This window comes from Falco peregrinus, chromosome 6, assembly GCF_023634155.1.
Source record: "Falco peregrinus isolate bFalPer1 chromosome 6, bFalPer1.pri, whole genome shotgun sequence".
Lineage (NCBI taxonomy): Eukaryota > Metazoa > Chordata > Aves > Falconiformes > Falconidae > Falco > Falco peregrinus.
In genome coordinates, this window is record NC_073726.1 from 29,679,194 (window position 1) to 29,695,588 (window position 16,395).

General features: G+C 50.5%; 1 protein-coding gene across 5 annotated transcripts in view; it reads right to left on the reverse strand.

Moving 5' to 3' along the window:
• Nucleotides 1-16,395, reverse strand: part of PFKFB3 (6-phosphofructo-2-kinase/fructose-2,6-biphosphatase 3) — a 43,290-nt gene that overhangs the window by 3,440 nt on the left and 23,455 nt on the right. For 2 of the 5 annotated variants that reach the window (XM_055808058.1, XM_055808060.1), the window contains exons 2-16: nt 12,873-12,998; nt 12,450-12,546; nt 11,923-11,989; nt 11,694-11,768; nt 11,371-11,427; nt 9,471-9,595; nt 8,541-8,748; nt 7,552-7,698; nt 7,067-7,171; nt 5,981-6,110; nt 5,708-5,770; nt 5,473-5,537; nt 3,707-3,877; nt 2,578-2,600; nt 551-601 (exon numbers count right to left, since the gene is read on the reverse strand). In XM_055808058.1, the coding sequence (XP_055664033.1) occupies nt 551-601; nt 2,578-2,600; nt 3,707-3,877; nt 5,473-5,537; nt 5,708-5,770; nt 5,981-6,110; nt 7,067-7,171; nt 7,552-7,698; nt 8,541-8,748; nt 9,471-9,595; nt 11,371-11,427; nt 11,694-11,768; nt 11,923-11,989; nt 12,450-12,546; nt 12,873-12,998 (1,510 nt within the window). The remainder of the gene's footprint in view (nt 1-550; nt 602-2,577; nt 2,601-3,706; nt 3,878-5,472; nt 5,538-5,707; nt 5,771-5,980; nt 6,111-7,066; nt 7,172-7,551; nt 7,699-8,540; nt 8,749-9,470; nt 9,596-11,370; nt 11,428-11,693; nt 11,769-11,922; nt 11,990-12,449; nt 12,547-12,872; nt 12,999-16,395) is intronic. The other 3 variants (XM_055808057.1, XM_055808061.1, XM_055808059.1) reach the window with 3 other exon arrangements.

A 16,395-nucleotide genomic window follows, 5' to 3' on the forward strand; every position in this document is an offset into this window, starting at 1 on the left:
CCACCCTTGGCACTGCCAAGAGGAAGCTCCTGCTGGCCATGCCAAGGAGCTAGCACGGGGACCAGACACCACCAGTGGCACGACAGGAGCACCCGCTCCCCCAATGATGCGCTGTGAGGTTTCACAGGCCCTAGAGCTGCTTCGGACACAGCCCTGGTGCAGGGTAGCAACAACTGACACCCACCAGCATGAGGCAAGGACCACAAAACCAGAGACAATCGGCTAAACACAAGCAGGACCAGCCCCAAGAGTGATGGCTGGAGGAGAGCATCTGCTGGAGGAGAAACCCAATGGGAGATGATCACCACAAGGACATTTCCCACTTCGCAAAACTAGACAAAACAGGCTGGGGAAAAAAGGACTAGGAAACAGCCAGGAAAGTTTCTCAAGGTTTGTTGTTCTTTCTTTTTTGCTTTTACTACCTAAACTGCCTCTCACAAGCACCAGGAATCCCAGCCAGGCTACGAGGCAGGGTGGGCTGAGCTGTCCTCTGTTATCTAGGGAGACAGGAGGAGGGTTAGGAAAAGCCACATGCACCACAGCCATTTACCTTGGAAATATTAGTAAAGAGAAAACTTTGAGAAAGTGACAAACAGGTCGTCTTTAAGCATGAAAAGTGAAGGGGAGAAGAAGGGAGGGGATCAGGTTGTTGTTAAAAAGTGCAGTTTGGATCACAAACCAAGCAAAAGGAAAAGAAATCATCACACCAGGTAGTCCCACGACCCCAAACCAGCTCGACCCCACAGCCAAGAGAACTCTTGAGTTACACAGCCATGTCCCCAGCCTCTCCAGGTGTCCCCTAGTCCTCCTGGATGGGGGTCAAGATCCCAACAGTGAGAGCTGATGCAATGAAGTGCCCACTCCAACCAAGTCCCATGGTGCAAATTGGGGAGGAGGCACCTTCCACATCCCCTGAACCCATACAGGTTGTGGTGGGACACAGTGAGGGACCAAATGCATGTAAGTACAAGACAACAGCCTCCAAGAGGTAACAACAGTGTGAATGCCACCAAGCCTTTGGCTGGGGGTGTCTTCATGGATCCCTCAAAAATAGCTTTTAAACTCCACACTAGTAGGTGGAAGCAGGCTCCCAGTAGCTGGGGATTTAAACTTGCTGCTGCCAGCCTACACCTGGGATGGGTAACCGTCACTGCCTGCTCCAGCAGAGCTCCTGGTCTAGCAAAATGCAATGCAGCCATCTCCCAAACTCAACACTGAAGCATGTTTCCACTGCCCCAGCCAGCACTGGAGCACGCAGTGCTTTTTATTACAACACAGTTAAGAGAAAGGTGGATAAAGGGATGGACAGAGAAACAAAAACACTTCCAAAGCAACCCAAGATGACCAGGCACTTCCATCAGCGGCTTTTGTGCCTGTGAGCAACCAGGGAGGGAGCACAGGCATGCAGGCCATGCTGAGCCACCCAGCCTCTGCACTTGCACAGGACCAGAGGTGTGATGACCTTCCCCAGCCCATCCACAAGCAAAGCCAAGCATGTCCTTCCTAACTTCCCTTTTTTTTCAACAGGTTTACTCCAAAAAGGGGAAGAAACAGGAGGTTCACCAGCTGTAACGTGCTAGCAGGGCTGAGTTCTGGCCTGGCCATGTTCTAGCCAATCCTTCCATCTTCAGCCCACGAAACGAACCTGGACCAGGATGCTCACAGGCTGGTCTAGAGGGCAAAAAGACCCCTGGGCACTACCCCCAGCCACAGCTCAGCCCCAAGATCTCCCTGGTCTCCAAGAAGACATTTGAGCACAGCTCAATGACTGCTGCTCTCAAATCAATGACACAGCATGATTCAAGTCCAAAGGCTTCAAATTAATCCAGAAGCTGTCCTGTCCCTACTACACATGAATCTAATGGCACTAAGCCAAAATGTCAAAACCTTGATTATTCATAATTAGTGCACTAAATGTTCAAGGCATCTTGCTTTCTTAACAGAGGTAGAGGATGACAACACCCTTGCATCTACTCTGCCCAAGACATCTGGCCAACTGTTCCCAAAATCCAGGTTTGCAGAACTGCAGATGCCAGGGCCCAGGATCAGTCCAGCTCCAGAAAACACAATCCTGCTCCCATGCAGGCAACAAAACCCTGCTGAGGGCTGAGATTAGAACCTTCTCAGATGTCTCTCTGGTGCCATCACTCATAGACAACTCTGAGCCCTCAGGAAGGACAGACCACCTGGGTCTATCACCTACAGTACGATGTGCTATTGCAGAGGAGAAAACTCTAGGAAAACCCAAGAGCATCTCCCATCCCGTGACTATCCAAGGAGAAGGCAGGGAACTGAGACATCATCAAAAGAAGGCAAGTGATCATTTGTTTCATTTCTCGATGCCATCGGGACATTTACCCAAGCTAGGCTACTGAGGGGTTGGACAAAGCAGCATCCATTGTCTCCTCTTTACCTTTTCTAAGCCGTAGGCAAATTGCACCCACCCACCCAGCCCCGAGAAATATTAACTCCAAGAAGTCCATGCCCCCGCTGGGTATCACAGCGACAACAAAACAACCAGTGGGATGGCAAAAGACATGGAAAGGGGGTGAAAATAAGACGCAAGAAGGTACTTACAGGCATGCCTTCCCTAGTAAAGGCTGCAGAGAGACAGAGAGAACGGAGAGAGCTGTCAGTAACACCGCACGAGTCCAGGCAGAGGACACCGACGGCAGCGAGGGGCACCTAACAGCCAGAGCTTCCAAACCCAGCGCCGGCAAAGGGTTTGTTGCAAGACTCAACCAGCCCAAGCGGAACCCCAAAAGCTGAATGACTGACCAGGGTGCCCCGCTCGGTGCTTGCTGGGGTGGGAAGGCTCATGCAAAGCGGTCACCAAGCAGAGTGGCTGGAGGAGCACAGCACCCTTCCTAACCTGCCCGGGATCTGGCCAAGAGGACACCAGACAACACAGACAACGCCAAGAAGAGCTGGGCAAGACAGCCAAGATGCAACAGGCAGCTAGTGGGAAGGGCAGCACGGCGAAGGGGCTCCTAGACATATATGCTGTTCTCCAGTACCACCCCAGCTCCTTAATGAGCACAGGGAGAGGTTTTGCTCCTGGAGAAGTGTGCAGCAAGCAAGGTCTCTCTTTTTACATCCCTTCACTGGGGGGTGAAAGAGGAGAGGACACATAAGCATCACGGCAGCTATCCACAAGGCTTCACCCAGGGCTGCAGAAGGCAACTGGGTTCACCATGCCAAGAGGCTTCTACTCATTTTTGGTCCATTTTACCTATTGCTCCAAGAAGGAGACCCCTCCAGCCAAAGATGAGCCTTGGCAGCTCCTTCTTGAGGGAAGCACAAGAACATTTGCTTTACTGCAATGCTCAGACCTACACCAGAGCCAAGCACATCCAGGGGGAAGGCATGAGCCCTTCAGTCCTGCCCACTCTAGAAATGCAGCTCCTCAGGAGGCTGACACCATGATGTCAGATGGCGAAGGCACTAAATTAATGCAGCCTAGAGCTTTGGAGGGCTTTACAGCACTCTCGAAACCCAAGAGAGGATCAACAGTGACCCTTCAGCGGGTGCTCCCGAAACCAACCCAAGGCAGGGAGGGACAGCAGCCGTGGGAGAAAGATGCATCTCAGGGACAGCAGCACAGCTTGCAACAAGTGCAAGCCATTCCCCAGCTTCAGGAACTACAGGAGGACAACAAACAATAAAACAACAAGAACAACAACAACAAAAAAAGAGTTCAACTAACTTGTCCCGGCAGCTGCGTGGGCACTTCCTGAGGAACACAGCCCGGCAGGGCGGAAGGAACAGCCACATGCTCCTCAAAGCTGTTGATGCGAGGTTTTTTGGTGGGCTCTGGGCTTGCTAGAGGGGTAACGCTATTACGTCTCATGAGCGGGTTAGGTCCCTTCTTTGCTTCCTAAATTAAAGTAAGACAAAGAAAAAAGTAAACAAAAAATAAAATAAAATATAAAAAAAAAGGGAAGAAGGCGACAGTTATAAAGAAAAAAAAGCAGCAGGTTGTTTTCTTTTTTTTTTTTTTTTTTTTTTTCTTAAAGCAGCCTCTGCTTTTCCCCACAATCACTGTCAATGTGCGAAGGATGCAATGAAAGGCTCTGGACACCAGAAAAAAAAAACAACCACAAACCCTGATGCAAAATGTTCAAGAACGCAGCATGATTTCCCAAAGGAGAGGGAAAACAAAACAAAAACAAAAAATAAAAGGTTCTGCACTCGGAAACGAGACAGACTTTCTCCTCACCTGAGCCTCGGCTCACAAAAAAGTAAATATAGATTGCTGAAAAGCCTAGTGGTAATCAAAAGCCATACGACAGAGGGAGGCACCCATCGGTTTCCTCGAAGCCCGTCCCTCCGACCCAGGGAGAGGTGTGAGAGCAAGAAGAGGGAAGACGAGCCAGCCCAGGCGGATATGGAAGATTTGGGAAGTGGGGACAGAGCAGCCAGCAAGGGTCAGCACCGCGCCAAGCTCCAACTCAAGCGAGATGGGGTGGAGGGGCAGCACCTGCACAGCCGAGCAGAGGGACCCAAGCACTTCACGCGTGTCTGGCTCCATCCTACCTGCTGGGGATGGCAGGAGGGCCATGGGCTGCAAGGGTGGTGGGTGGTGAAGGAGGGCACCAGTGGCCCCCCACGGCAAGGGGAAGGACCAGCTTCCCCCGCTACGGCCACAGGAAGGGAGAGGTGGCTCAGACACTGCTGCCTGCCAAGGTTGGGAAGCAAAGGAAAGGAGACGTGGGCCAAAAGGGGACGGCTCCGATCATCCAACAACCAGTTGGGCTCCATCACCGCTAAGCACAAGTTGGAAATGTCCCAGCAGCTGGGACATGGGCCCTGCCAGGGTCCCTGGGTCCCCCTTGGGTGGCCACCCAGCCCTGACACAGAGCTGGCATCCCCCGCTCTGGCCTCCGAGAGCCCAGTGGAGCATGTGGCAGATGGACCTGACCTTGCAGCAGTTCTTCTCCACACAAGGGGTCTCTTCCCCACAGCATCCCCAGCCCAGTGCCACCAACCCCAGCCCTACAGAACGGCACTCTGGTAACCCCACAGAGCAGTGGGCATGCCAGGGAAAAAAACACCAAAAAACCAAACACCACAAAGGCAGGAGATGGTGGGCAAGGCATCGAGCCTGGGCTCTGCCTGCCATCTGGGAGACACAGGAGAAGCCACCTTCTCCATCTGTAGCTCCACACCCCACTCAGGTGAGTGGATGACTGCACAGGTAAAAGTCAAAGACCAGGGAAGAGCTTTCCCTGGGCCGGCTTTAATCAGGGCAAACACACTGGGAAGCAGGCATGTGCAACAGTCCTTTTCCCTCAACTGGCCACATCTTTGCAGCACAAGAACCCATCTGATGCTCCAGCCCTCCAGCAGCACTTTCAAAACATCCAGCTGAGCAACCTCCCCATGCCCACCCCAGCCATCCTCACTGCCAGCTGACCATGGGGGAAAGGAGGGGGACACCAAGGGACGGCTCCGAGGAAAAGCAACACTCACCTCTGGCCGTTCCCTGTGGGTGTTGACAGCTTCAATGTTCAGCGAGATGGACTCCACCCGGCAGCCTGCAGAAGGGAGCACAAGGAGACAGAGGTGCCATCAGCAAACCCCATGGGCACAGGATGCTATAAAGTGCCCCATTTCAGACCCCTGCTCTTCTCCCAGAGGCAGCTTGGATTCAGAAGGAGGTACAAACCAAACCCCTTGGCATGTTTAGTAGAAAGGCACCACTTACCATAGGCCACCGGGGTCAGCTTCAACACTGTGTGAAGGGGACACTTCAGGTAAGGCATTTCATCTGCAGAGGAAGCAAAGCAGGAGGGTTACCCCACCCCCTCTCCAAAAGTGGGCTGAGGCATCTTCATCAACAGCTAAGGCCACCCCACACCAGAGAGATGCATGCTCCAGGCCCTGCATGGACCTGAAGACATCTCTCATCTCCTCAGAGTTCCTTCTATCATCCCTCCTCTAGCAGGATCAATCCTCTCCCCAGGGACAGGGAGCTCACCCGCACTTTTGTCCAGGAAGTATGCCAGGAGACAGCGCATGACGGCCTGGTGACAGATCACAAGGACATTCTCTTGTCTCTCCAGCTCCATGATGACCGGCTCCAAGCGCTGCACCAGGTCTTGGTAGGACTGAGACAGAAGGGAAGACATGGCATAGCATCAAGAAAACAAGCACCTCATAAGAAGCAATGGTCTTTGTATTGGTACGTTTGTTGATTTCATGCCTCTGACTAAACCAATATAATTACTGCTAACAAACAAGCAAAGTTTCAACAAATCCTCATCTTCAGGCTATTCTAGATCAATAGCTGCTTCTTCTTCTGGCCCGAAGAGAAAGAAGCCATTCACATCTCAGTTACAGCCCTGGAGAGTTTATTAAAGTAAACAACAACTGCACAGGGGCTTTAGGCATAGTGTCTCTATCATCTTGAAATTTGACTTTCTGGAGCAACCTGAAAAACTCCAGTGTTTTGAAGGACTTCATAAAGAACTGTGACAGGCAGCCAGAAGGATCCCCAGACACCCAGGCTCAAGTGTCAGACATCCCCGCCCCCCTTAAGACACCTCAGGAGGAGCCTCCCAAGATTTTTCCCGAATGTCTATGGGTGTAACTTAATTTGGGGATAAAAAGCCCAATTCACAACCTGAAGCATCATCCCTAGTGTTACACCCTGAAGGCAAATTGCTAGGAATGGAGATACCAACACCAGCCCTCAGGGAATGATACTGAGAACAGGCATCGAAATTACTTCTTTGCAAATGAAAGAAAGGGCAATTGGGGCAGCACAGCACTTGGAGTGGATCTAAGGGGGGAGGTTGGACTAAGAAACCTCCAGGCCCCTCCTCCCTCCCTTTTGCTTTGAAGTCAATGGGACTGTTTGTTAAGCGACACATTTCTTCATGAGATCTTCACATACCACAATTTCACAAGAGCTCAGCACAAAAGGTAAACATGAGCCCTGACCTTTCCTGATTCTCGTTTCTTGGAACACTTACTGCTTCCCTGCTCCAAGTGTAGAGGACAGAATGAAAACAAGAAACATACAGGAAGAGTCACACCTCTGAAGGTCTCCTTGCAGACCTACCTCCCCAGAAGGATAGCGGTAGTAATATTTATCCTGATCACGTAAAGCAAATTCCTCTGGATACTGCTCCCTGATTTCTTCATATGTCATTTCTTCACACACACCCTGCCAGAACAGGACGTCCATGAGGTTACTGGACGTGCTCAAGTCAAAAAGCATCAGCACACCCAGCATGCAAAACCTTCTCCAAGGCAGTTGTCTATAACCCTCCAAGTGGCCAGCTACAGAGCAGTTCCAAGCAAGTATCATTTTAATCTGCTCACTCAAGCCAACATCTTGAAGCATCTGCATGACACAGAGCTAAGATCAGAAGCCAAGCCAAGTTGTGGTTACTGCAGCAGAAGTGCCACCCTTTCCCACAGAAGGAAAATCTCCCCAGAAAAGGTGAGATTTAGGCAAAATTGAAAAGGCCAATGCTATCACCCTCTCTGCCAAGCAGCAACCAGCATAATACAGCTGTTTCTACTGCAATCAAAGAAACTTACAGCATCGATTTCATTGAGTGCCTTCCACTGCTCATAGGGCAGCTGGAGAGCTTCTGCTGTTTGGATTGTCCTCTTTAGTTGGCTGGTCCAGACTTTGAGGTCCTTCAGGTTCTGCTCTTCAACAAACTTGTTCAGTGCCAGTGCAAACTGTGGGACATAAAAAAGGGGTTGATTCCTGATCCACAGCTTCCCAGCGGGCCTTCTTCCCTGCTTCCCAGTAAACGTTGCCTTCTCCAGGACCTCTTTTGCCTTCTATAGGCAGACACATCAGCCTTCTGCTCTGAGGTGAAGAGCAGCCACACATGCATTGATCCCCAGAAGCTATGAGGGGTATGAGAACAGAAAGAAAGCAGAGAAGAAAGCAACAACCTAATGGCATAGAGGAACAACATCAACATCCAAGAAACACCACCACAACCTGGTCTCTCCTATAATGCTACGGGAGACCCCTAGCCAACCTTAACCACAGCTCTGCTCATTTGTCGTAGAGCTAAATTGTTGTGTCCTGTGGTCCTTGGTAACAGTCACACCTCAGATGACTCCATTTGGACTTCAAAACGGTCTGGCAAGCCAAAATAGCTATTCACCCTCTCTGAAGCAGTGCGTTTGACCTGGTCTTTGAAGAATCAATAACGAGCAGTCCAAAAGCACCCTCTGAGCTGGCTGTCCCCTTCCATAGGGTGGCAGCAGTCCTACATCCCACCCTGCCTGTGGGCAGGGTCTGAACCAACTCAATGAAGACACTCATACCCTTCTAGAGATTTCTTCAGCCCAACCTCTGTTAAACCCTAACGACACGCAAGCCAACATGCAACGCTGATGGCTGGGAAAGACTTGTTTTGAGGCCATGCCAGAGCCCATACTTACCAGCTCTATGCATGGATCCTCTGAGCATCCCAGAGGTCATCAAATACACACTGAACCAAACGCATGGTATCTACTACAGCCACATCACTCCTAGAAGCCACAGAGGAATACTCCTCCCTCACCTTCTTGCCCCTGTTGGAGAGGCCCGAGTCACCTCCGAGCCGAGCCTTGAGGTTGGACTCGCTTTCGCCATGTCGACAAAGGTAAATGGTGCGGGGCTGGACATGGATGTTCATCAGGTAGTAAACAATCCTGCTCTGGATGTGATCCTGAACCCTGTTGACCAGGAACTGCTGGCCAACATCGATGACTTTGATGAGAGAAAGCTCCCTAGGGAAAGCACAGTGAAGATGAGGCGGGAGCCAGTGGGGAAAGCAGAAAGAAACAAACATCATCCTTGAAAAATGGCTTTGTGAGGTATCTCAGTCAACATAATCACCCAGCTAAAAGGATCTCCTTCAGGCTATTTTCAACAGGAAGCCAACAGGTAATGGCAATTCATGGAGAGCTAATTAACACCAGTGTAATCGCCGTTCCTCCTCACAGCAGTAAAGAGGATTAAACAGGACTAGCAGCGAACATGTTCCTCCCCAGGACAGGGCTCAGCAGGACCAGGATAATCCATGCAGGGCAGCAAAGGTCTTCCCAGGCCACACATTAGATGAAACCACAGGGCCTGCTCAACCTTGTGGTTTGAGCCTGTCCAAACACTCCCTTCCTTTCACTGGGACAATGACAAAAGCACCTCAGAAACCCACAGACCCAAGTGCTTTCCCAAACCCTTTGTTTAGACTGCAGAACAAGGTTGAAATGGGGATATCCAAGCCCAGAAGAGCCTGGAAAGTTTTTGGTGCCCGAATCCCTGGCACAGGGCTGGGGAAGAACAGCATTTTGAAGGAAGCAGCCTGAATTCACAGTGAGGCTTGGCCAAACGTTATTCTAGTGTTGTTACATGTTTGAAGACAAAATGAAGTGCAGCTCCATACTTCATCACTCCTCTCCTGGGAGAAGAAAGGCATCCAAGCCAGTTCAGAGGTCAGTAATTCTCTTACCGGTCATAGTCATCAGGGTCAAGTGGCTGGTAGCTGGCTTGGTAACAGTTGATCCTCTTCATGAAGTCCTCCATGGCATCAGTTGAATTACAGTCCCGGTAATCAGGGCTGGACAATTTTACTTCCTGTGTCAGGGTAAAAACATACCACAAAGAAAGGTTAGGAAGCAATCCAAGCCAGACCGTGCTTATTTCAAATTTGCAAGTCCTCCAAGATCCACTACCAGCTGACCCACTTTCCAGGCATCACATATCATAGGACAAAAGAAGCAAACTGGACCCAAAACTAAGCAAAAGGTGAGAAGCCTTGCGTGACTGGTATAGATTCATATCATCAAGGGGAGATCCCATTCTCCAAAGAGCTGGGGTAACACCTCAGCACCCAACAGTGGGAAAACTGAGCTTTCTTACGGCTAAAGGAAAGCATCAGGTTTAGACAATTCAAGCTGAGAACGGAAAGTGCATGCGCTTAGACAAGATGCTTATTCCAGGCCTCTTGAGTAAAGTTCCCGGGAGTTAGAGGTCAACCTGGCTGTCCACCATCCGAGACAGCAGGATGACAATATCCAGCCCACGTTTGTGCAGTATCTGCTACAAGCTACTGGGCTGAAAGATGCTGGAAGTGGGCAATGCAAATATCCAGAACTCTCATGGGCCAAGTTCTACCTGAACTACTCTAACATGCTATTTTTCCTGAAGATTTGGGTTTGAGCAGCAGCATTACACCTTAGGAACTTAACAAACAATCCCAAAGTCAACACATTAACACAACTGAGCAACATGCATGGCGTTGCACTGGGCTCACAGCACATTTTCTGCACTAAGAGCACCACTCAGCTGCAGCACCCCATGGAGCAAAAACCAACGCTCAGCTAGCAGTTGATTTTCTCCCCCTTCCAGCATTAGTTTCCAAAGAAAGGGATTAAATCCTCCAAAAAATCCAGCTTCAGGGTCTTGCAAAGAAGGGAAAAAAAAAAAAAAAAAAGAAAAAAAAGATGGAGCAAACTGAATGTTTTCTTAGCATCATGGAAAAGGCTGTGTGCAACCTCCCAAAAAGACGGTCAACTGGCCCTGGGACACCAGCTCCCAGCAGGAGCAGAAGCCATGCTCTAGTTCCCATCCCAGCACCTTTTGTGGAGCCCATCCCAGGGGCAGAACAAAACCCTTCTCACAGACTTTGTATATCCTGAAACATTCCCAGACACCATGAAACGGCTTGTGAATTGTACAACTGGAGATAAGGCTGGAGCAGAGCCCAGCAGAGAAAGGACACTTTCATTCAGGTTAATCATGTCCAGGTAGACAATTATCATCTACCTGCCCTAGCCAAGCCTCATGGGCAAAGGAGGAGTTCTGCTGGTGGGAAAGCAAAGATCCAGCAGCTCCCAAAGGAGCCAGGAAGCAGTGATTTATTCTGCTCTCCCAGCCAAGACTTCAGCGAGTGGCAAGAAACCTCTAAGCTGGGCCGCCATTCTTCTCAAAGCAGACCTCAATAGATTTTTGGGAAGCTGCATGTGGCTGAAGACGCCAAGCCTGACTGCTCTCTGAGGGGATTTAAACACCTAAACACACCCATCACTTTCAAAAAGTGAGACTTGACAGGGTCACCGAAACATCCTGAATACATTTCTCTCCTTGGTATCAAGTTAGATGTCAACAGAAATGCAGAGAGTGTGGAAAGGAACTGGGGAAAGGCTACAATAGCTTTTAATTTTCATTACTTCCAGGTGGCCCTGGGAGACAAAAGCTCCTTTCTCATCCCAGGACAAATAGATCATACAAAGATAAAAACCTCCTAATCCTCAGCCAACTCTGGCAAGATGTTCAGATAAGAAACCAGCCAGGCACAGGTAGGAAATCCTACACAAGGGAAAACAAAAGCAAGACACTTCCATGCTTACCATAACGTTGCTGGCAACTACCGTGGGATCATTGCAGACAGATTCAATGAAGAACACCTGGAAAGCAAAGCAAAGCTCAGCTGAAAGCCACTGACAAGGTCTGTAACATTCAACCAGCCCCTTGCCCAGCCCAATCTCCTCCCCACTTGACCAGAGAGCTCCCCCTCTGCCCCATTCCCATCCTTTCCCTCCCCAAGGCTGGGTACTGGGAGCAAGGCAAGAGCTTCACATTTTTCCATCAAACCCAGCAGCAGCTCCCTTACGCATCATGAGGCCAACACTTTAGGACTGCACAATACAGGCAGCAGCCCACTGGTACCAACCTTGAACCCATTTTCTTTGGCAAAGTTTAGGATCAACCCTCTCCTCTCTCGCGTGGTATTGGTGGCATCAAAAACCTTTAAAAGCAAAAATTTCAATTAGCACCAAGAGCGCCTGGTTGCCCACCAAGGCCTTCCTCGGAGAAGGAACTGCAGAAAGAACCGCACAGGGCACAGCGCCTTTGGGACCAGGACTGCTGCCAAACCCTGTGGAGCAGATCTCTGAGCTTACCGCGATCTGGCCAGCCTCCTCCGTCAGGTACAGCTTGACATCCCTCAGGGCAGCCAGGGCACATTGCCTGCAAAAGAGGTGAGACATCCCTGGTCCTGATGTCCTTGGAGATGCTTGCAGCCAGTGCACAGCCCTCCACAAAAGGCAGCAGGCTTTGCAGCTCCTCCTCATCACTTTTCCTCCCTCACAGGGACATTTAGCAAAGACACCCTCTGTCTGCCAAAAACACAAGAGCCACGCATGCCGAGCAGCATGGCAATGGTGGATGAAGAAGCAAAGGCCAAACTTCATACCCTACATCACTGAGGCTGAAGATGAATTTTGGGTACCACTGATGGAGGATGTGTCGGTGACCTTGAAGCTACGAAGCCCAGTTAGCTTCAGCTTTCAGCCCTTGGCACCCCAGTCAGGCCCTCCTTGGGCAGGCAGGGAATACTCAAGCTAGAGCCCAACTTTTCTGTTCATCACCCCCAAACATGCTCCCAGAGGCAGGCATTTGGGATTCAAGTGCGAGCACCCACACTCACCTCCTGACTTTCATGGCCTCCTCATTGTCAGGGCGGAAGAAGTCATAGGAGCTGTAATGCTTCACCGCCTCCCGGCGATACTCCCCTACGTTGAAAACTGTGTGGGAAAGGTAAAGATCGTCAAAACCAGGAGCGGGTGTCAGCACAGCTCGACTCAGCTGTGCAGTTTCCTGCAGATAACGATTTCTAGCAAAGGGCCAAGAAGTGACATCCTTAGAGCAGGAGGCTCAGGGACATCCCTTGGTCTTCAAAGTGAAGGAGAACCTGGGCTGCAGCAGAAGAGATGGGAGGACATGGATATTTGGCCCATGGGATCCTGAAAAGATCCCCCACTACCTCCCACCTCCCAAGGCACTGAGCTCCTACAGGGACTCCCGTGGACCAGACCTCATGCTTCTCCCAGGCAGCCAGTGCAAGCCTCACCTTTTGTTGGGACACCAATCCAGTTGAGGTAGCGAGTCAGCTTCTTGGAGATGTAGGTCTTCCCTCGGGCTGGGAGGCCAACCATCACTATCACAGTGGGGGAATTGGCAAGCTGTGGCCCACAGGCTATGAGAACAAAGAACAACGTGAGCAGCCATTAATCCTCCAGCTCATCTTGTATCAAGGCTCTTGCTCTCAACCCAGCCTTCCCCCAAGTCCTTCAGCAGCTAGAGGAAACCCAAAGCCTCTGCCCTGCACCATCTCTGCAGTATGTCCTGTGCATCCCTCTCCTAAGCCTGGACAACCAAAACCTTGAGCAGGTGAATCCACTGGCTTATTTTTGCACGGGATCTGCTGAATGTCGGAGCAGGGAACATGGTGGATGGCTCCATGGCTGCCCAACAGTGAGTCAACTGCCTCAGCTAAGCCACGGTGACCCAAATTCACCCTGGTGCCAGCCAAACAGCCACAGCAAGGAGAACATTCCTGATGGCTGCAAACTGGGCAAGGAATCAGCAGCTGATCCAACCTCCCTGCAGAACCTCTGTGCCTCAGTTTCCTCAAAAAAACCCAAACCGATGAAAAACCACAAACCAACCAAAAGAACCCCAAGGCAAACACAACCTCCCATTCCTGTGGTTTGGCCAATTCTGTTTTAAGCTGAAGTTTTGTTGCTGCCGCTGTTGTTGTAAAGATGGTCCATGTCAAACAGCTGGAAATAAATCCAGAGGCATCACTTAGTGATGACCTGGCAAGCGAAGAGAAACTCCTCTCCAGCTCACCCAAATGGCACGACAAAAATGCAGACAAATCAGCTGTCGGGCTGCCCAGGTGAATCACTTCTCCCCCCATAAATCCTTTAGAAAGTAAATTCCTGGTTCAGTTTGGAGGAAATTGCTGAGGTTTCAGGACTGGGAATGCAGTTTGGGATTTTTTTTTAGTCCTCTGCAGCCCAGTGCCACAGGATGCATCTGGACCACACGCGGCTCCATGGATCATGTAATGTGGCAGCATCCTCACTCCCCTCCAGGGTTTGCCCTGCAGAATCACTTCTCACATGGTGCTGCGCACACCACAGGCCAAGGCAGAAAGCCAAGCACTTTAAATGCTGGAAAGGAAGATTTTAACAATGCCTAATGGAATTTGGATTAGCCAGTCGCCTTTCATGCCTTCCGCCACAAGCCCTCCCAGCATAGGCAGGCCAGGCAGAGACCCTCCGGGGGATTTCTCACCCAGCCTTCAATCGGCCCGGGTGAGCCCGGAGACCTCATGGGAAAGGAATGCAGGGAGTGAGTGGCGGGTGGCAGAGCCATAAAAACTCAGCTTAATTACGGTCTGGGTGGAGAGCTCTGCCTTGCCTGTCCCAGCTGCCTGCAGGTGGGACCAGGGGACAGAGGCAGAGCGATCCGGAGATGCCAGGGGTTCCCTGGGGATGGAGACAGGGTGGTAGGTCGGGATAGATTTTTTTCAGTGGCGATCTGGGAAGGGCAAACAAACAGAGGTGTCCAGAAAGCACACAAAGCACATAGAACTTCGCTCTCCTTCTAAGAAAAACGAATAAAATAAATCCACAGCTAAAGAAACCAAAATTAAGGCCACAAGGAAGAGTTACACCACCGGTACCCAGAAGAGCCACCCATCATCTGCTTGGCAGTCTCACCAAAGCAGAGATGAATAAACTACCTAAAAGAGATTTCCTTTTTTTTTTTTTTTTTTAACTTCTCTAAATATTCCACATTCCTTAGGCTGGGGCTGCCCTCACACTCACTCCTTTTGTGCGACCTGCCTCCCCTGTTCCGCCTTTCAAAAGCCCGGGCCAGCTCCCATTGATTTCAGCTGCAAGCACAGATTCTGCGCTGGGGTACCAGGGGAGCTGTGCAACATACCCAGAGAAATATTTTTTCCTCTCTAACGGTCTCACATCCTCAACTAACCTATGGGTGCAAATCTTTTTTTGCACAAAATACCAACCACTTATTAGATAAAAGATAAAAAAAGGGAGGGGGGCAGGAATAATACCTCCTTTCTTTCCTACCTGCCAGGGGACAAAGGATCTCAAGAGTGGAGCCAAGAGGATTCGAGGCCATTAAAGTAAGAGCACTCTGAGAGGATGGGACAACGCTGGGTACTGTGCACATCCCTTTGGCTTCGGACAGCCAAGTCCGCCCCAGTGCTGGCGCTGCACTGGCACACACACGCCACCTCCAAAGGGTGCTGCTGGAGTTAAACACCTGTATTTGAGGAATCTCCCCCCAGTTCGGTTTGCTGCCAAAGCAAAGATCCAGGTTCCCCTTAGACCATGAAAAAGCATCTTTTTACAGACCTGGGAAGCACCTCCCAAGACACCAGGGCATGGGGTGTGCAACTTTTTATCAGGAACCTGAGCCCAAACCCAGCTAAATCACAAAAGCCTCCAGGAAACCTTGCATCAGGGATGAAACAGAAACCAGTGTTTTGCTCCCAGTGCTTCACAAAGCCCTAATTCATCATTTCTCTTCATCACCTGCTGGAAAGCCATCAGGGATTTCAATGCATATTCATTACTCGTTATTGACATCTATCCAGGTAAGTCAAGGTCAGGGATGACTTTCAAAAGGCTCAATCAGGGTATTTAGAAGCAGCTCGTCACTTGTGCCTTCTGTCTGCTACAAAGGCAGCGCTGATGCGCTCTCATGCTTCACCAGAGTGGGTTAAGGAAGACAAAAAAGGGGAAGGAAATGTGCTTCTATAAAAGGTTAGCTAAAATAGCCACCTTCCCACTTCAGGCATTTTTAGTCTCCTTGTAAGAAGTGTTCCCCCACACCTCCCACAAGCCCACGCCATATGTTCTACGTTAAATTCCCCTTTTCCACCTTCTTCCCTCTGCAATTCCTCAACACCTTCAGGGATGCAGCAAGAACATGTTTCTGCGCTGCATACTGCGCGCACACACACGCATGTGGAACTGCTATCCCCCTACTGACGTGTGAGCTGGGGCTTTTTTGCATGCACATCACAGACGTATTTTCACATGCCCTCATCTGCCGAGCCGGAGTGATGGGAAGAGGAAGGCAGTGGCAGCCCCCTTCCTCCTCGAGCATCCCCCAGCTGAGCCCCCTCCCCTCGCCTGGCTCTGCCCATCCAGCTGCCTGCGACGACTTGACTTTCCCAGCCCCTACGTGAGAGACGTGCAGCTTGACAGCAATTTAATGGATCGCCATCAAAAGGCCAGATGAAGGCATCACTCCGCATCCATTCGAGCCTTCCACTGACAAGGAAGTGAACAATCGGACTAATTATTTCACTCGCAGGCAGCGGCCAAGGCAGGAGCTTTCTGAGGATGCTCCCACTCCCTCCCTCCCATTGGCTTCACATTTCTGGTATACCTCCTCTCCCACCTGGCTGTGTGGCACTGCTGCTGCCAAGGAATTAATAGCACTTTGAGTTAAAATAGCCACCTTGAGTTTAAAAAAAAAAACAACAAACAAAACACAACCAAACTAAAAAAGCCCAATAACGCTCTTCCCACAGAGTGTAACTAATG